Genomic DNA, 21,406 nt, shown 5'->3' with positions numbered 1-21,406 from the left:
GGATGTAGAATAGAGTGGAAGTCCAAATTTGCTAAAAGATAATACAAAAACTAAACCAAATCTAAACCTTAAAATTTAATAGGCGTGTTCCTAACTGTGGAATGTCCCAAAATACACAAACAAATTTTAAATATGGCTCTTTAAATGTTTTTGATGTTTCTTCTATGATTTTTATTTAATTCTCCTTTTTTTTGCATGTGGATGTTTGATAATACTTTGTCCAATACTTTCACAGATGTTTAAAGATAAGCAAAACCTAACTTTGAATTATTTTATGTCCTCTCAGTCTATGTTTTTTATTTCTGTTGTTTTCCATATAGGTGTCCTTGATAAGCCTCGTAGCAAATTCACTGGGATATTCTGACTTTGCTGCTATCAAGTCCCTGAGGACCCTCCGGGCTCTGAGACCTCTCAGAGCTCTGTCCAGATTTGAGGGCATGAGGGTGAGAGTTGAAGTTTTTGTTCTCTTTTTTGTATACTTAACTTGTTGTTTGTTTGCTGTGTGAAAAGAAAAGTATCATCTAGGTGGAAAAGGATTCTTATGGAAATGTTGGAAATGCAGCAAAATGGACTTAGGAATAGGAAAAATAAGCTGTTCGACCCCTTTTTGATCTAAATTAAAATTTCTCAACTCGCTACTAAGTTGGTGAATTTTAGTACAGACATCTATGCTACGCAGGACTGAGGTGAGAAGCTAGCAGGTGAATTTAACTGATGGTTTACTGGGGAGAAACAATGGTGTTGTTCAAACAGGAAAACTAGCTAAACATAAGACCAATGAACAAAACATACTAACTAAAACAAGCAAAACAGCTGGTGACAAACATAACAAGTTACCGGGACATGACAATGTAAAAGTAAACAGAATACACAAGGACAAAGACTCTATACAATAAAACAGGAAAAGTGGACGACATTCGACAAGACCAGAACTAAAGAACAGTAATCCACAAGAACTAACCAAAACCCACAGACCATGACAGTATGCTTCAAAACTGAACAATGACAACATTTTCTATACTCGTTTCCATCTATCCGTAAAGATGCATCATATGTGATGTGATGTAGACGTCAATGAACACACATTACACACTGTTGATTTTGTCGCCTGTATGGTGGACTGTACTCTGCTGACGCTCATGCAGCACATCTCCTTCAGTGATGTAATCGGGTTAAAATACTCTGGTGTATTAGAAAATGCTTTCATGTAATCAACTGCTAGTTCAAAACAATTGTTTCCATGGTCCTTTTATTTTTGAACCTTCCCTCGCTTTTGTGATTCCTTACTTTAGCATGCTAGTAAGCATGTTAGCATTTAGCTCAAGCATAGCCTGAAAGAAATAACTGGACAGTTGTTTAGTCATAATTAAATACCAACCAGAAGCACCCAGCAAACGAAGACCTCCGCCAAGCCATGGGGTCACTCACTTGAGAAAAACCCCAAAAGGCTCAACATCCCACCCAATTACCAACCCCATACTAACATTCTTATGTATACTTCAAGCTAATATCACTATCTATTTATTTGTTATTATTATTTTATTTTTTCATTTTTATGCTTTATGAAGCTCGGAAATTCTTTCTCTGCATTTAGCCCATCCCGGTTGCTAGGAGCAGTGGGCTGCCAGATTCCAGGGCCTGGGGAGCATGTTGGGAGTTGAGGGCCTTGCTCAGGGGCCCACAGGGGTTTACCTTGGTTGCCAGCTCAGGGACTTGAACCCATGTTCTCCAGACCCTGTAACCACTAGGCTATCACTTCCCCAATTTCCATCAGGATAGATGCCACTTCTTATTTAGAATCCTTGACCCTGGGAACATTATCTTAGATATCAAGAAGAAGCAAATGGATATACAGTATTAGTTTTCATTCGCAGTTTCTCTAATGGCGGCAATCAGGGTTAGCCCCGATCTGGATTAGCTTTTATTGTATTTAACATCCAGCATGATGCCATCTTCTTCTTTTTTTTTTTTTTTTTTTTTTTTTGCTAAAGCTATATGACAAAATTATCCCTATCTCCCCATAGTAAAGAATCCATTAAAATTTTTGGATCTATATGATGATCGAGATCACCTGCAAAATGAAATATTTCTTTCTTTTTTTTATACTATATTTATTCCAGCTGGGAAATTATTTCTCTCCGTTTAACCCATCCTAGTTACACTAGGAACAGTGGGCTACCAGGCCAGATTCTGGCCCACTTCTGTAACCACTGCATCTTTATTCCAGTTCTGACATTTCCTGAAATGCAATCCAAATCTATTTGATCTATCTATTTGAAGTTAGAGGCATGTTTGTATTTGAATGGACCTTATTTTGGAATTTAAGGTGATTTAGATTATTTCTTTAGGAGTCAAGTTAAAGTCAGCCATACTTGCACCTAAACTGGCAGGCAATGAGTTCTATTTATTTATTTATCAAGATTTATCAAGAAGAAATCAGAGATGTAAATGATGTGGAACAGCAGAACTGACATATTTCTTTTTTGTTTCTTATCAGGTCGTTGTGAACGCTCTTATTGGAGCTATCCCTTCAATTATGAACGTGCTCCTTGTGTGTCTCATCTTTTGGCTCATCTTCAGCATCATGGGAGTCAACCTGTTTGCTGGCAAGTTTGGAAAGTGTGTGAACAAAACAGGCTTTACCCACAGCATTTCTGTGGTCAACAACAAGTCTGATTGCCTTGCCATGAATGACACACAGTTCTATTGGACAACGGTCAAGGTCAACTTCGACAATGTAGGACTTGGGTACCTTTCCCTTCTGCAAGTGGTGAGTTTCCCTTTGCAGCAAAAGTTTCTCTTTTAATACAACTGGTGTGAATGTTCATTAACTGGTGTGTTGACTATTTCTGTCCAAACATCTTGAAATGTACCACCATATTTAGACAGCCTTCAATTAATTTAGGCAAGGCAAGGCAGTTTATTTGTATAGCACATTTCATGTACAGGACAATATAAAGTGCTTTACATAAAACAAAGGCATTACAGATATTTAGAAATAGTAAAAAGCATCAACACATAATCACAATAAAATAATAAATTACATTAAAATGATTAAAAGCAAGATAAGTTAAAAAAAAAAAAAAAAGTTAACATGCAGATTTCATGCATAGGCGCATGAGAAACTAAACGTTTTTAACCTGGATTTAAAAATGTCTATATTTGGTGAAAGTTTAATCTCCACTGGCAGTTTGTTCCACTTTTTTGCAGCAAAACAGCTAAACGCTGCTTCTCCATGTTTAGTCTGGACTCTGGTCTGGACTAGTTGACCAGAGTCTTTGGATCTAAGAGCTCTGCTAGGTTTATATTCTCTGAACATATCACAGATGTATTCTGGGCCTAAACCATTCTGGGATTTGTAAACAAGCAGAAGGGTTTTAAAATCTATTCTGTGACTGACTGGAAAACAGTGTAAAGATTTCAAACTGGTGTGATGTGTTCAGATCTCTTAGTCCTGGTTAAAACTCTAGCAGCAGCATTTTGGATGAGCTGCAGATGTTTAATGCTCTTTTTAGGAAGTCCTGTTAAAAGACCATTACAGTAATCCAGTCTACTGGAGATGAATGCATGGATGAGTTTCTCTTGGTCTTTCTGGGAGACTAAACTTTTAATTCTGTTGATGTTTCTGAGCTGGTAAAAAGCTGTCTTAGTGACAGGTCTAGTCTATCAACACTCCAAGGTTACGAACTTGGTTGGTGATTTTAAGAGCCCGAGTCTCCAGGTGTTTGCCAGTGCTGACCCAATCAATCAAAATACAAAAATGGTCAGACAAGGCCAAGTCAGTGACCGCAACAGAAGAATTAATTTAGATTCCAATTGCCCAGAAATTCATTAAAATGTTTGTTTCTTTGTTTTTTAACAGTCCTACAAAGTTTTTTTAAATTTTGTTACAGGCAACATTTAAAGGATGGATGGAAATTATGAATGCAGCTGTAGATTCAAGAGGCGTAAGTATGCACCTGTAAATATCTTTTCTGGTTTGACATTAGTGATGTCTTACACGAAACTTATGAAATTGCTTTGTTTCCAGGTGGAAGAACAACCCAGCAGAGAAATAAACCTCTACATGTACATCTACTTTGTTGTCTTCATCATATTCGGCTCCTTCTTCACCCTCAACCTCTTCATAGGCGTCATCATTGACAATTTCAATCAGCAAAAGAGAAAGATAAGTATTTACACTTGAAATTTTCAAGCAATTTTTGTATTTTTTAGGAATCTGTGCAGAAGGGATGACTAAATATTGCACCAACTCAATAATTAAAAAAAAGAAAAGAAATTGTAAAAAAAAAAAAAAAAGGAAGAAAAATCAAGTGACCTTATTGTTAAATTTCATCTGTTGAGTATTTAATTAAAAAAACATTGTAAAGATCTCTGTAAAAAAAAATAATGAGACATGTTTTTGTCTTTATACTTAGGTGGACAGGATATCTTCATGACTGAAGAACAGAAGAAGTATTATAACGCTATGAAAAAGTTGGGATCTAAGAAACCTCAAAAGCCAATACCAAGGCCTGCGGTAAAATATAACAAGTCACATCTGTTCACATATTTCTTATATACTGATGCATTCTCTAATTTTTTTCTAATTGACATTAATAATGTACATTTGTTTAAAATACATTAGTATAAAATTCCTCATTTGACATTATCAGTGTTGTATTTAATTATGCATTTTTATCTATAAAAGTATTATTTGGTATTATTAAGTAAAATTTAGTATTAAGTTAGTATTATAAATAAAATCTTGGACAATTAATGCTTTACTTACTGGATGACTGTATGTTCCCGTCTTAGAACATTCTCCAAGCCTTCTTCTTTGATTTGGTGTCCAAGCAAGCCTTCGACATCATGATTATGATGCTCATCATTGTCAACATGGTGACCATGATGGTGGAAACGGATGAGCAGTCAGAGCGAATGGAGTCCATTCTTAACAAGATCAACCTGGTCTTCATTGTGATCTTCACCACCGAATGCCTGATCAAGCTGTTTGCCCTCCGATGTTACTTCTTCACAGTTGCATGGAACATCTTTGACTTTGTGGTGATAATTCTCTCTATTGTGGGTAAGAACTGACACACTTAAAAATTAATTTAATTTTACTCAATCCCTGAGGGGACATTGTTTTAAAACTGTCATATTCTCAATTCTGAATATATCATAATACCAAAGTTTATAATCCATTACAGCATATAGGATATTTGCATTAAAATATATATTTTAGCAACAAAAAGCTCTAAAAGCAACAGTGACTAGTTATTACCTGCTTCTTTTAATAAAAATGTCAGAAAGCAGTTGCCTCCACACATTTGAAATCAACCCAACTTTCTCTATTGTTTGATGAACAAATAGTAGAATTAATAACACTCTTTTATTGAAATTTGCAGCCTGCTGGGTTTTTTATTTATTAGCAAAATCTATCAAAATCAAATGTGGCTGTTTAGGCTACATTGCTGATAGTAGTAATTCAGTTGAAAAAGTATTAGTACCTGAAAAGATAAAATGTAGTAGACATTCACAAGAGTAAAATGGAGAGAAATCTTCTTTAAAAATGACTTAAATCTCTGGGAATGTCTGGAATATTAGGTCATATCTGGAAAAACACTGATCAAAAGTGATTTGGAAAACATGAAAAAAGGAGCTCAAAGTACATTAAAAGTGCATCCTTTTCACAATCGGTCAAACTTATTTTTCTTTTTGTTTCAGGTATTGTTCTTGCTGACATCATTGAGAAGTATTTTGTATCGCCAACCCTGTTTCGAGTCATCAGACTAGCAAGGATCGGACGTGTACTCCGACTTATACGTGCAGCCAAAGGAATTAGGACTTTACTGTTTGCCTTAATGATGTCCATGCCAGCACTGTTCAACATTGGCCTCCTACTTTTCCTCGTCATGTTCATCTATGCTATCTTCGGTATGGCAAACTTTGCCTACGTGAAAAAACAAGATGGGATTGATGACATGTTTAACTTTGAGACTTTTGGGAACAGTATAATCTGCCTTTTTCAAATCAGCACTTCGGCAGGCTGGGACAACCTCCTGAGCCCTATAATGTCCAGCCCCCCAGAGGAGTGTGATTCTCATTTTATCAACACTGGCACTAATGCCCGAGGAAACTGTGGCAACCCCTCTGTGGGCATTGCTTTCTTTGTCAGTTACATCATCATCTCTTTCCTCATTGTGGTAAATATGTATATAGCTATCATTCTGGAAAATTTCAGCGTGGCCACAGAGGAGAGCACAGAGCCACTCAGTGAGGATGACTTTGAAATGTTTTATGAGGTTTGGGAGAAGTTTGATTCTGAAGCCACACAGTTCATTGAGTTTTCAATGCTTTCGAACTTTGCTGATGCTCTTTCGGCGCCATTGCGTATCCCAAAACCCAACAAGATCCAGCTTATCTCTATGGACCTACCAATGGTCAGTGGGGATAGGATCCACTGCCTGGACATCTTGTTTGCCTTCACAAAGCGAGTCCTGGGAGAGTCGGGAGAAATGGACACCCTCAAACAGCAAATGGAGGAGAAATTCATGATGGCCAACCCCTCCAAAATTTCTCATGAGCCCATCACCTCCACGCTACGACACAAATTGGAGGAGGTGTCTGCAGTCATCATCCAGAGGTGTTACAGAAGGCATCTAGTACGTCGGCAAATGAAGCAGGCATCCTACCTCTACAGACAAATTAACTACGAGACTGTAGTGGATGTAGAGAACGCGCCAGAGACAGAAGGGCTGATAGCCTCCATGATACAACACTATGGGCCAATGGGGGTTGTGGTTGTACAAACAACAGAAGACACAATAATGTCTTCACCACCATCTTATGATAGTGTAACCCGGGCAGTATCCCTCAGCCGCTCTGATATAGTCAGATCAATATCTAGGGGCCCTGAAATTGGGGACCCTGGTGAAAACTACGAGGAAACTTTTCTTTGAGACTGAGTTGTGTGGAGAGTGGTTGGATAGTTTATGTCTGTCTTTGTTTACAGAGAATACAGAGAATTTCCAGAGAATATTGATGATGATGACTCAAGATGAAACAGATTAATTCTTTTATAATCTGGAAGATTTCGGTGAAATATGCAATATTTAAAAGTAGCTTACAGCCTCTGTTTACATGGGATATCTCACCTGTTGAATATTTTTGCATGTCCATCAACTTCAAGGAAACAGATGGAGAACTTTAAGGTTAAACTTGTTCTCATATTTTTTTTAACTGTGTTTTAAATATGACCAAAACATCAGATTTTCACACAAGCTCAAAAGTAGAAAGAGGAAACTCTTTTAAACAAAAGAGAAAAAAAATCATCCTTGGTCATTGTTTAAATGTAGTGAACCATTTAGACATCCATCCATCCATCCATCCATCCATCCATCCATCCATCCATTCATCCATCCATCCATCCATCCATCCATCCATCCATCCATCTATTCATCCATCCATTCATCCATTATCTATAACGCTTCGTCCAATTAAAGGTCAAGGGAAAGCTAGAGCCTAACCCAGCATTTAGCAGGTGAGAGGCAGGGTACATTCTGGACAGGTCACCAGTCCATCTCAGCATCTAAACAAAAAAGTTATATTTTAATCTCATCTATACAAAAGGGATTTTCCCATTTTGATCTGTCTCTGTGGTTTTTAGCTAACTCCACATGGACAGTTCTCTTTTGTTCTCTCTCTCTCTCTTGCACACAGTAGTTTAGTTTTCCTCTTTTTCTGGACTCATGAATGTATCTGTAGGACAGGCATTAGTTGTATAAATGTAATGTTGGGTTTCTTTGTCACCTCACAAACGTGGAGTTGCTGAGAGAGGGACTGACAATACTGGATTATGCTTGACTATTAACAGCGCTTAGGTTATAACGGTCCTGAATTTTTGTTATTTCTACACAGTATGAGTTCAAACTGGTGGAATCGTCATGATGACTTTAAAACCTTTTCCATCTGATATGCAATACATACAAAACAAATATATTTTTTCAAGAATACTTTCATAAATACAGGATCTTTAAATAAAAGAGAGTACCAAAAACCTTAGTGTTATCTAAGTGACACCCAAAAAAACATTAATTTAATTTCAAACTTACTGCTAATTTTGGAGATTTGAATACATCAATTAGAACTGTTATTAGATAGTTTTCTTTTACAAATGAATCATCAATTAATTTTTCCTCCTTCTTTGTTTAATTGACTTCTTATTATCTACTTTTAAGACCTTTGTGAAAATCAGATGAAATTATATTTATGAAAGGTCAGCATCGGCTACCCTTTGACAAGAGACCCTTTCATGACAGGACAAAATTCTGAAAATCAAATTCTTATTTATAATTTTCCAATTTTAAACTATGGCACAATATTTTTTCAGCAATAATTCTCACATTTTTATGAAAATCTAAAAAGTACATTGCAACATGGAACTGTTTTTTGTTAAAAGGCTATCTAAAAAGAGTGCTGATAGCTAGCTAGATAGCTAGCTAGCAGATTAGTGGCTACTGGGTGGCTACATTCATTTAAAAGTTTTTTTCTCTGTTTTTTTGTTTTTTTTACTACTGCTGGCATTAGTTTATATTTATATGTCTGCTTCAAAGTGCACAGAGCACCTGTTGAAAGGAAAATGTGTCTAAAGCAAAGCATTTTACACCTTTGTCATGAAAGTAAGAGACTGAATTAGCTTTCTAACAACTAATTTAGGTAAAAGTCTGTAGCATTTCTTTGCTAGACCTTTGTGACAGAACTAAATTTTTAGTCACTGCATGTTGAGGTTTTGCATTTTTCTGTCTACAAATACATGTTTATATTTTGTACAAATTCACAGATATTTTTTAACGTTTCATTTCTCATGTAACAGGCTATGTATTACTAGCTAATTTGTGTGGCAGTTATGAAACCCTTATTAAGGTTCAATCTGATTGTAACCGAAGGCATTATTTACTATAAGATGAAGTGTTCAAATTTAAAGGTAATTAACTTAGTGTAAGCTGGAATTGTAAACTGATCAAATTTTTATGCTTTAAAACAATTTTTAACAAACAACGCCATCCATAACACTATGCAATTCAAGCTAACAAAACAGACACTTAGGTGTACAATGTATATCAAATACAGTATGATGAAATGTAGCCTATTCAGTTCACACAAACATGAAGGGAAGCACTATTATGTATTCAGTATTATTCTAACATGGAGACCTTTTCTTCATGAAAGAGCACATTTTACAGATATTCTGTCACATCTAACAAGTTTAATTTGTGCGTCAGTCGCAAAGAAGGGCTGTGTGTGCTAATAATCACTGATTCATGTGCCTGATTTTGATTGTCGTCCGCGCGTTTCTTTGAATTTGTCTATAAAATTTCATTTGATCTGATGGATGTGGATTGAGGGGGGCATATTTTTGTAATTATGTGTGAAAAAGAGCTTTAAGGCTGTAAAGTATTGTAAACTGATTTTTACCTATTTTTTTGTAATGTATTTATATTAAAGGCCATTCCAGTGACCCTCAAAATGGCCATAATACAGTATGATTAAATGATATAAACATAATGTGCTAATTTTTATATATATGAACAAAAGTCCAACATGACTGTCTATGTTGCATTTCCATAAAACAACTCATGGTGTGCTTTATTAAATGGTAATAAAAATTCACTTCTTTATTTGTGGACTTCCAAACTGTCAGTACACTTTAAAAAGATAGCACAGTGACTTATGTATTGAATTATTTAGATACAAATATGGCTTTACAGTGATCAAAACATTGCCTTTGCTTATTTAAATCTTTAGATATATTATTTGGAATATGTACAAAAAGAAAATGAAGAAAAAAAAAACCCACGATATAAAAATGTGCAGTGTCTCTATTTTTACACGAGAAGCCAGTTATCTGATTTGACCTCATTACAACTCATGGTGCTGTTAAATCTCTCTCTATCTGAGTCCATGTATAAAAAAATAAAAAAAAAACAGACAGATGTGCACAGACCTCTGTGTCTGTATGGCGATCTGTCCTTGTGAGTGTGTTGCCCTTTAAAGCTTAAATTTGTTTATAATGCCTCTACAAATTCAGCACAACCACATAAAACCTTCTCAACAACATAGCTTAAATGTTATTTTAGAGAAATGGAGGCTCACAAACACACACACTCATACACACATGCACGCATATGCAGCAAAACCTCACAAAAACACAGCAGTGAGATTAACCGCTAGTCATGGAAAATTCAGCAACAAAGTTTAAAGTCAGGAAAATAAAGAAATTGAAAACTGAATTTTGCAATCTGGCATTGTCTTTCTTTAGGACTTTTCTCGAGATTTTGTTTACTTGTACTGCCAAGATAACTGTAAGTGGTTAGTGTTGAATTTGGGTTTATTGTTGAGGGCTCCCACATTTCGGGTTTTGGAAAAAAAAAATAATAATAATAAAAAATCATCAAGGGTGCCAATTTGCATTTAGCCCCAAAGAGATTTCCTCTCTCTGGTTGTCTGGGTGGTCAAATCCAACTCTGACCAGCTGGGATAGAGGGATAATCTGGATGTTAAAACACACACACACACACACACACACACACACACACACACACACACACACACACACACACACACACACACACTTGTTTTAATTACGCACTCAAATACACACTGTCTTTTCTCTCCCTTTCTCTATTTCTCTCTCTCACACACACACACAGGCACACTTAAACATGCAGTACACATGTGCACTTACATGCATTAATGTATCCGTTGCACGCACGTTTAACTTTCGCCATCCATCCTCATAATTGCACTGAATTTAATTTGGGTTTGTGCGTGAAGTGCCAGAAAAATGTAACTTGACTGAATGGGACTTGGTAATTGATCTGAATTTTAAGCGTTTGGGCATGTGGTGGAGATTAAAGCTTCAACAGAGTGAGAAAACATTTTTAAAAAGATTAAAAAGGCACTATGTCTAATTACAAAATGTACCAGCACACAACAAAACAGAGCAATGTCAGTAGAATGCACCGCAAATTGCCTGCATATAGATTATGAGCTTGCTAATATAAAAGGCATTTGATGAATTGCTTGTTCAGTGAGTGCAGTACTGTACATTCAAATAACATTGAGTTGAATTAATGTTGTGAGTCACATTATCTCAGTATCATTAGCCTGTGAGGTTGTTTAGTGTGTAAATGCTGAAGTGAACTTATTAATAGGTGCATATGCTTTAACAAGAAATACTCTGTCCTGGAAGTGCAAGACAACTTTTACTGAAAATGCTAATCTCTCTAAAGTTGCTATGTTTGTTAGGGGAATCTCTGCATATCTGTTACAGAAAATTATCTTTTATATCATAAGTGAAATTGTTGGGCCTGCTAATAATGTGTGAGATGCTGGATTTTTACCAAGATTGCACAGAAAAAAATACCATATGGGAGTTCTTCAACTTTGCCCGTGAGGTACAAGAAGACCCCTTCATCCTTTTGCTGCAGTTGTGTTTTACTGTGTACTGTTTACCAGAAAATATTAACATTAAAATAAAAGTTACGTTAGCCTGTTAGATACAGTTACAAATTTTTGTGTTTGACCCCCACAAAATGGGCGGGGAATCTAGAAATGAAGAAAGAGGAAACAGCCTTTTAGGTACAAGTGCTCCAGTTTCAGTCAGCTTGCACGACAGGGATTTACTTAGTCATGGTTGGTAACAGTGCCCAGATGGCCTGATGAAGCACTATCTAATTACTTCTCCCATAGATCCTCTGTTACTGCTAAGTACTTGTTGGGCAATCACTGCATCATATCCTTTACTGCCACCACATGGGGACTGGTGTATCTACAAATCGACCTTTTCATTTTAATTGCATCTAACTTGTCAGACACCTGATTTATCCTTCTGTCTTTTTTATGCTAAGTCAAAGAGTTATTAAGTTTATTAGGTCTTCATGAAGACAGTGATAACTTTTCAATTTCAAACAGCAAAATTCAGCAGGAATCCTGAAAATGTCATTGTTGTATGGCTGCAATAGTCTTTCTGTGAGAACATAAATATTATCTTGTTTCTCGAAGCCGAAACACATGGCTGTAGAGCCAGAGGATTTCAACCTAAATACCACGAAGATGAAGAATCCGGAAGTGTTGATCAACGTCAACTTTTTTTTTTAAAATACATGTTTATTACAATAATTCTTGAAACATTCAAAGACACATAACATAGAATTCATATGACATATGATTGAGAACAATCAACTAACTAACTAAGGTGTCTTACACAGAACAAAACTATTACATCGACAAGCATGTACAAATGATAAAAAGACACTGAATTTGGAGAATAGAGACACCATTTTTATGCCTTTTCTATTCTTGAAGGAAGAGAGTACAAATATAAAGCTTTACGTCTTTTCTAAAAATAGATACATGAGGATTTGGTCTTGATACCTTCAAACTTATGGATGTAAAATTTGGCCAACAACAGAATAAGATTTCATAAAAAGAAATAGTCAACCAGATTTGTTTTGATAGTTTGTGAATCCAAATAAGACATCCTTAAAAATAAAGTTCAAATTCACCATGTTGTCCAAAATAAAATGGCAAATACCTCGTCACAAACGTCTGGTGTATTCACAGAACCAGGACAGGTGAAGCACTGTTTCTGGATGAATGTTACAAAAGGTGCAGATGATTTCAGTGTCCTTATTTTTTTATCTTATCAGAAGTTACTTCACTGGGTAACAGCGATGAATGATTTTAAAGAAAACTTCTTTAACTTTATTAACTAACAAATATTTGTTGGTGAAGACTCAATGCTTTGTTCCAACATACTCCTGCAACCAAACTGGACCAGGCTGAGATTACATATGGAACAGATACAGTATATGCAATTAGCCTGCAATAAGCTACAAATATGTTTGTACCAGGTTGAAAGCATAGCCTGCCTACATCTTACATCTTTCTTATTCTGGCCACATTTCTTCCTCAAAGATGAGGGTTTGCCATAATCGTTGACTGTTTTATTAGGGTGAATCGCCACCTAGTGGTGGAGGGATATGAGTGCTCCTAGGATCCCAGGCACTGTTGTCTGCCAAAGGTCTGGGGTACATTATCCAGCTACAGGGCATTTGTTATAAATAGTTTGTACAAAAAAAAAAAAAAAAAAGCTTTTAGGTTCAGATTTAGCTTGACTCATTGTGGCTCTTTTTACTTTCTTTCCTGGTCAATTCAAAAAAAATTTGCTGCACTTAATCCAGTACTGGAACCACCATTTCTAATATAGATGAGCGCATTCCTGCCACAAACAAATAAATAAATAAATAAATAAGGTAATTTAAATAAAACTTGAGAAGCAAATTTAGTGGGTGCTGTTCGCACTGTCTGCTCACTGCCGACAACATGGCAAACCGGTAACTGCTTTTATCAGTTAACCAGAAATTGTGGTTATTCTCAGTTCTGGTGCTCATATATTTCTACCAGTTAGAAAAGAAACGCCACTAAATGAACCAACTATACGTCATAATAATAACTGTCTCACTTTCTTTTTTAAAATAGTGCTTTCTGCTTCAGCGCAGCGACTCTTTTCGTTGTTATCTCTCCCTGCTTCACTGAGAAACATCTGTGCTATTTATGTGGACTCAAACATGCAAACATTTGACAGAATCTGAAGCGACTGCTCCTCAAGAGGCCAGAGACTTTGAATTACAGGATGCAAAATGGCCACCTGAGAAGGAGTCAAACATTTTGAACCACAATGCAGAACAAACATCAGGAGGAAAATGTGTGTACATCAGGTGTATATGCTCCTTCAAAATCTCATTAGAGTCCTCTAATGCCCACCTCTATGATCCTTCACATGGGTAGTCAGACAGGCAAGAGGCCATTTCAGTGCACATATTGCAGGACAATGAACAGGAAATTTGAACATACACATAAGAATTCACACAGAGGAAAAGCCCTATTTGTGCTCCGACTGTGGCAAAGCTATCATCTCAGCTGGTGAGCTGCAAATACACTAACGTACACAGGAGAAAGGCTGTACAAGTGCCCCTGTGTGTGGGAAAAGATTCACTATGGGAAGCAAGGTGACACTTCATAAGCATGTCCACACTGGAGAACAACAATATATATGCTCTTAAGGTCGAAAAAAGGACACTGTATGAAACATACAGGGATACGATCATTCACTTGCCAGCAGTTTGCAGACTTACATATACACCTCAATCACCTGAAGAGACACTTGAAAACTCACAATATAATCCAGACCCAGTCTACCTGATATCTCTGTTTACTAAGACACATTTTCCAAACTGATTTTATTCAGCTAGCATAAACTGATTGAGGTATTGGCTTTATAAACTGTGTGATGCCGTAAGTCACCTCCTCTTGTAGGACCTTATTGTTACTTTTAAAAATGGTAATTATTGACTTCATTTATATATATATATATATATATATATATATATATATATATATATATATATATATATATATATATAAAATGTTCCAAACGTTAAAAACGAAAACACCAGAAAGATTTACCTTCTTCCATGTATGTTTTTATCGCAGTAAAATATTAACATATTAATCCAACAATTTATAAAACTCAGTGGTACTGATATTTTTTCTTCCTATTCTGTCCGAATATATAGATCTGGAAAAATGCATACTTTTATACTTCTATATTTCTAAACATATTTTTAAACAAACATTTCTACTATTGACAGAGGTTTATTTCAGACATTAAAAAAATATAAATACCATACATATTGTTGGGCTTTAATGTTGTTTGTGAAGTCATACTGTCGTTGTCCGGTGAGGCGGCGTTTGTGATGCTAAAAGAATAAAGAATTGGAATCTTTTTCTGGGCTGCCCCGTATAGCAAATCGAGTCAACCCATTCCTAACACACACTGAAGGGGCCAACGCTCCCGCTCATGAATAGTGTGTTTCAGGAAGAAGTTGGCGCCTGAAGCTCCGTATATGGGTAGCTAGCAAGCTAACAGAAATTATGAAAGATACTCTATTTTATTGAGTTTTCGCTCAAGCCTTATTGAAAAACTCCTAAATGAACGACATGGGTATGTACAATCTTGTGAAACTGGACATTATTGTGTATTTTTGCGTCTTATGCGCTTAGCCGAGTAGCTAAAGCATAGGATTAGCCGAGGCTCAGCAGGCCTCGACTATTCCCTGGAACAAGATTTGTTTTACCCTACTAAAATAAGCTGTTTTTAGCCAAGCAGCACTAGCGGTCTTCTGGCTAACATGTTAGCGTGTACAAATATCTTACTTTCGGCACTAAAACAGTCCAGAATAACACTTAATGTTTGCGGTAATCGCTTTGATTTCCTCTAATTTTAATGGGCTATGTGTTAAAGCGTATGAGAATTTACGTGCCAACTACGTGAAGGGGCTAAACATTAATGCAAACGTGATGCTGAGAATATAAGTATTTAATTGCTTATGTCTCATCGGTTCTTAGCTCAGGAATTGTTGGCCAAAACACAAAGTGGTAAGTTTATAAGCACAGGCAATTCAAGCTTTGTATTCTAACGAGCTAGCATGAAATACTGTTGGCATAACATCCAGCCTTTTTTAATGATCAAAACAAAGTTTATTTAAAATTGCAGATAACCATAAGAATACGGTAGCAACAAAGTTTATATCCTGCTTGTAAGTCGGGGTGACTGTGTCCACTTTTGTGTCTGAAGAATTCAGTGTTCCTCTTTCCTCGCTGGCACTCCTGGTCCCACCACTTCGACTGATGTCAGCAGTGATGTGGGAAGTGGTAAGGCAGCGGAACATAAAGCACTATGGGAAACTGGAGGAGTTTGTGTCCATGGTAACGGATGCAGTTCCTGAAATGATGAGCAAAAGAGAGGGGAGACTGCTCTCATTGGGCCTGAGAGCAAGGGTAAGTAAAATAATGTATCTATAAGCAGATGATAATTGAAATATTAAACCCCTAGAGAAGGTGTCAGGAGAAATCACAGACTTACAGATTACATTTCCTCCAGACAACCCTTGAACTGCTACGTTCTGAACACCCCGAAGACCTCAAGGCTGTTGAGACTCATCTTAACAGAATACGAACTTCATGTATTGAGGAGGTACCTTTTTAAATAATCTAATAATGCAAAAATAGCAATATATACACATATTCCAGTAGTAGGATTTCATTTATATTTGTCTTACATGCAAGTAAATTAGGGTTTATGACAACATGTAGACAAAGCCTTCAGCTGCAGTAATAAGATGGAGCATTTGCCATAATTTGCTGAAATAAAAAAAAAAAATCAACAGATTGATCGGTGATGACAAAAAGAATTAATTTGCAGGCATTATTTGGTATTCAAAGTTATATCAACTTTAAGTCATCTGGTTGGTGTCTTCTCATTTAGACAAATGATCCTGTAATCGAAGCCCCAGAGGCGAACTTCATGAAGCTGGTGCAAGGCCTCATTGAAGACACTGACGGCAGGGAACACTTTCTCAAGGTAAAAATATTTAAAATGCAATTTGCTTGTTAACAACCTCAGTGGTTTAAAGTATCAAAACATGTTGAAAAGAACTAGTTTTGAGCATGTTTGTGTGCACCTGTATGTGTTTAGTACCAAGAGTTTTGTACAAGCTCTGTGGTAATAATAAGAAATGTGATCACACACTTTTATTTTGATTCTGAATATAAAAACAAAAATGTAAATGCATGTGCAGACAATACAACCTTGAAATAATTAGGCTTATAGATGTAAAAAAAAAAAACAACTGAGGATAGGGCACAGATTTAGAGAAATACAAAGCATTATAGAGGAACTCATTTGTGATGCAAGAAAAGTCTGGACAGGACTGACTCCTGCAGGCTGATGCAGATGAAGACTTGCAGTACAGTATAAGCAGCTGCGTGTGGGGAACCTCTTTATCAATTATCAGATAATTCAAGTGATCATTTAGGTGTAATCTGGAATTCTTTTTCAGATAAAGGCAGTTATCCAATTATGACATCCGATTAACACTCCTAGATTTCTTCCAAACACTCCGATGTCTTTGTGCATGTAGACCCAAATATCTCATTTACTTTTTTTTGTTTTTTACGTCTATGCATGGTGACAGAACAACTGTCACTTCCGACTTTTTAACAGAAGACAATGAAAAGACGGAATCAAAGCTGTCATAATGTGAGTGGTACAGAATGAAACATGATGCCATGCCACAGTAGAAAGTTGGAGTATAAACAAAGTAAAACATTAACGTGATCTAGCTTATTTGCTCTGACATTGACAGTTAATGCTAAGCCCTGCCATGTCCAACAAAAAGTGGATGTTTTGAACATAACAGGAAGTTATGTCACTACGTACGTATGTACTATGAAAGAAATCTAATAATGGACTGGAAAATGTAGACCAGGATTTTTTCAGTATCACATTTTCATAGTGAAAATAGACGCCTCAGATCTGATTATTACAATCATCTGATAATTACTAGTTATCAGATTTGACGGTCATATGGACGGGCTCAACGTCCATATTGCAGCTTCTCTGTTTAGCTATTGTCTGTATATTCTTAAAGATAATCCTCTTTTCTTTTATCCAACAGAATGTTTTTCCCATGGAGTACGGCCCTGACTTTGACACAGCCTTAGAAACTCTTGTTTGTGAATTCTTCACTCGGTTGGAGGAGTTGCTTCCTATACCAGATTTCAAACAGGTAAGCGAGTGTCATTTGCAAGATGATTAGGACAATGAGCGAAGCCACTTTCATCTTGAATTGCAACCTCTTTATTTTCTTTTAATAGACAGCATCTTGGATCAGTGCTGCCCCTGCTGTACTTGAGGAGTACATGCAATGCGTCTCAAATGGAGATGACCTTAAATTTCTTCTCCAGAGCAAACAGTGCCATGGAAAACTTGCAAAGACCACAATTGGTGTGTTAACATATACATTAGATCAACATTGCAGTGTGGTGATCCAGTATATTTCAAATCTTATTAATTTTGTCCCTCTCATTTTCCCTGCAGCTCCATTTCAATCAGATGATCTTCTGATTCCATCTCTGTCTCTCCCTCCATCCCTGGAAGTGGCCATCGCTTCCCATCCGAGTGCTTGCGATGATGAAAATAACGACGTCCCTCAGATCGTCATGTTTGATGAAGAACTGTCTACAAACCCTTCCACTTCAGCAGACTTTCCAGAATCGCCCAAAACAACTGATATCCCTTCATCTCCTCACAGGAGACAGCACACAGGAATCCATAAATGCCCCGAGTGTGACAAATGTTTCAAGCACCACTCTGTTCTGATTGAACATCAGCGAGTCCACAGTGGGCTGCAGCCTTACAACTGCTCTGAGTGCGGGAGGGCTTTCAGAACAGCCACTCTGCTGGCTGGGCACAGGCTCCGCAAATGTAAAAACGCTGCATATCTTTGCATTAAATGTGGGAACAGTTATCCAACCTCTCTGGATAAATTTCGACACCACTGCCCAAAACGGGGGCGTAACTACAACTGTGGGCAGTGTGGGAAAAGTTTTCCAAAGTCTAGCAGCCTGAAGGAGCACCTGCTGACTCATATGCAAAGCCGCCTTTTCAAGTGCAGCCATTGCGGTGCTGGTTTCTCAGGAATCGGTGACCTGAAGTATCATCAGCAAGTAGATCATGAGAAGCCTTATCAGTGCAAGCAATGCGGTAAGAACTTCATCTCCTCAAAGAGCCTGTCCAAACATCAGCAGCGGCATGAGGAGATGGGTGAATTAGTGACGGAAAAATTAATAAGTGGAGGAAAACACAAGAAAAGTAGCTCAGGTCATCGAACTTCTACATCTCTGTCCTCCAGGAAGACATCTATCAAAGCTGTTTACCCACGTGGAAGAGTCACTCACAACTGTCCGCTGTGTGGACGGAGCTTTAAGTATCGCTTCGAGTTCCTCGAGCACCAGAGGTTTCACACAGCAGTGAAGCCTTACAAATGCTCTCAGTGTGGTAAAGCCTTCCGCACAGAGGCTCACCTGTCTGGACACAGGAAGAGAAAGTGTAAAAATGCTGCACACATTTGCACCAAGTGTGGTTGTCAGTTCAGGTCTCTGCACGAACGTGTCAGACACCAGTGTGTACAGCTGCTGACAAAATACGAGTGTTCTCATTGTGGAAAGACCTTCAAGATGGCCCATCTCCTCAGGAACCATCAGATGAGCGAGCATCAGCTTCCGTACAGCCCCAACCATCGCTTCAGGTGTAGATACTGTGATGAGACCTTTCCTGGCATCAGCGAGTTGAAGTATCATCAGAGAGTTGACCATGAGAAACCCTACCAGTGTCAGGAATGTGGCAAGTGCTTCCTGTCTGAAAAATGTCTGGCCAATCATGAGCTGCGCCACAACGATGACAGACCTGAAAGCTGCGTAGTCTGCGGGCGTGGCTTCAGAAACCGCTACGATTTAAAGCAGCACATGCGCACTCACACAGGAGAGCGACCGTACCAGTGCACTCACTGTTCCCAATGTTTCTCCACAGCAGGAGGACTGAGGAGTCACACCAGGGTTCACACGGGCGAGAAGCCACACATTTGCCCGGATTGTGGGAAAGCTTTCTCCCAGATGGGTGCAATGCGCACCCACAGGCTCACCCACACAGGAGAGAGGCCGTTCAAATGCACAGTGTGTGGCAAAGGCTTTACAATGGCACACAAAGTAACGGTTCATATGCGTGTGCACACGGGGGAGCGGCCATATGTGTGCTCTCAGTGTGGAAAAGCCTTCTCAGATGGGAGTGTGCTGAAGCAGCACATGCTGAACCACTCAGGGGTGAGACCGTACCACTGCCAGATCTGTCCCAAGACCTACACCTGTCTGAACCACCTGAGGAGGCACCTGAAAAGCCACTCAAACATGAACTGAATCTGGTGTGAAGGCAAACTGGAGAAGACCATATAACAACAAACACTGCACTTGCTAACAAGCTGGTACTAAAATTTTTAATGGATCTTCTCTCATTCCCCATCAAGCTTTGAGTGTTTTCCTTTTTTACTTTTCTGTACGTTTGTTTCTGATGCATGAATACATTTGAATGTTGGAGTGAAAACTATTTTACAGAGCTCCCCAAGAATCACAGAGGAGAAAACTTTCTGGAGATATTATTCATTTCCCCTGTGAAATAACCTGCATTTCCTCTGGTCCAAAGAGAAAAGCTGATCTGTATTATGACAGCTGCTGTTTCTGATCACATAAGATGTTGGTGTGCCTCCAAATGTTGGCGCTCAGACCCAAATCTGCTGCATGACCAGCTTCGCTGGGTCACCAAACCAACAGCTGGATGTTACTGGAGTTGTTTTGAATACATTGTGTAAAATCTCTTATTTTCTCTCCTCCTCTGGTTTTGGCAGTCCACTATGATGTTTACCATCACATCACTTCGCTCCGTCTGTTAAGAGTTAGACAAAAATATTTTGTAGCCCAAAGATGATTTCTCCACTATGAGCTATGGGGGCTCTGTATTATTTGGTCGACCTGCTGTGTATTCAGAATTTCTAATATGGAAAGTTATATTTTTTGAAGGAATTTGGAAAAATATAGATGTGAAAGCTGTGACTCATTGTAAATATGCTAGGTGACAAATCCTGAGAGTGCAAAGTTAAAAGGATATTTCTTTATTCCCTTATTGTAGGTAGGTCCTTTCTTTTTTTTTTCTTTTTTTTTTTTCTTACATTGGTTTGCAAGGTTTGTAAGACTCAAATTAAATTAGCTTGGTTACACTTTGTGTCTGGATTTATTTACCATAAAAATAAAAAACACAAGTAAAAGTTTTAGAATGGTTGTCAGCATTTAGGTTTGCAAACGGGATATGAAATGGCTTCACTAGGTGGCAGTAGCTGACTATTAACCAGGTTTTGTTTGTGCTATACTTGACCTGTGTTCTGGTTGCACAGTGCTAGTTTCAACAAACATTTACTTTGCTCTTGACTGAAGTAACTAAGTATGGATGCATGTCTGAGTGAACTGCAGATTGATGGCAGATGCTGTGGAAGCTAATCTTGGCCATTTCCTGAACTTTCTTTGGCATGGTTTGGAATTTTAATTAACCTGTAATTTTCTTGTGTTTTTGATTGGTGCCTGCAAGAATCTGCTAAAAGAAATTCACCACTTTTTGAAATGAGTTTTTTATTATGCCAGCCGTAAATCATGTTGGCTAACAGAAAGCATTCATTTGAACCATTTCTGGTCCAAATCAATGACACACATGCTTATTGTAATTAATCTTTTTCATGTGTTTGAAACCGAAAAAGAGAAGATCAGTTTCTCCTTCCTCCACTCATGCAAAGTAACTTTTGAGTCATTCTTTCTGAGACATTTCCATGCCACTGCCATTTGCTGAAAAAAACGCATCCACCAAATAAATGCGGTGTGTTAAATGTTGCAAGATGTTTTTATCTTCAGATTCACA

At 37.6% G+C, this 21,406-nt stretch overlaps 2 protein-coding genes across 2 annotated transcripts in view; both read left to right on the top strand.

Moving 5' to 3' along the window:
• Positions 1-10,839, top strand: part of LOC121644392 (sodium channel protein type 1 subunit alpha-like) — a 43,198-nt gene extending 32,359 nt beyond the window's left edge. Inside the window, exons 20-28 of the mRNA XM_041992285.1 lie at positions 321-443; positions 2,498-2,770; positions 3,894-3,947; positions 4,031-4,172; positions 4,419-4,519; positions 4,798-5,068; positions 5,710-6,852; positions 9,797-9,852; positions 10,819-10,839. Coding sequence (XP_041848219.1) covers positions 321-443; positions 2,498-2,770; positions 3,894-3,947; positions 4,031-4,172; positions 4,419-4,519; positions 4,798-5,068; positions 5,710-6,852; positions 9,797-9,852; positions 10,819-10,839 — 2,184 coding nt within the window. The remainder of the gene's footprint in view (positions 1-320; positions 444-2,497; positions 2,771-3,893; positions 3,948-4,030; positions 4,173-4,418; positions 4,520-4,797; positions 5,069-5,709; positions 6,853-9,796; positions 9,853-10,818) is intronic.
• A 4,063-nt stretch (positions 10,840-14,902) lies between these two features.
• Positions 14,903-20,717, top strand: LOC121643984 (zinc finger protein 878-like). Its single transcript, XM_041991645.1, has 7 exons — positions 14,903-15,052; positions 15,686-15,888; positions 15,992-16,084; positions 16,376-16,471; positions 17,568-17,678; positions 17,767-17,896; positions 17,990-20,717. Exons 1-7 carry the CDS (start codon positions 15,040-15,042, stop codon positions 19,861-19,863), a joined length of 2,520 nt encoding a protein of 839 aa, XP_041847579.1. The 5' UTR covers positions 14,903-15,039; the 3' UTR covers positions 19,864-20,717.
• The last annotated feature ends 689 nt before the right edge of the window (positions 20,718-21,406 follow it).

Source organism: Melanotaenia boesemani, chromosome 8 (assembly GCF_017639745.1).
Source record: "Melanotaenia boesemani isolate fMelBoe1 chromosome 8, fMelBoe1.pri, whole genome shotgun sequence".
Classification (NCBI taxonomy): Eukaryota; Metazoa; Chordata; class Actinopteri; order Atheriniformes; family Melanotaeniidae; genus Melanotaenia; species Melanotaenia boesemani.
The sequence above is the reverse complement of the archived record's forward strand: the minus strand, read 5'-3'. Positions and strand labels throughout refer to the sequence as shown.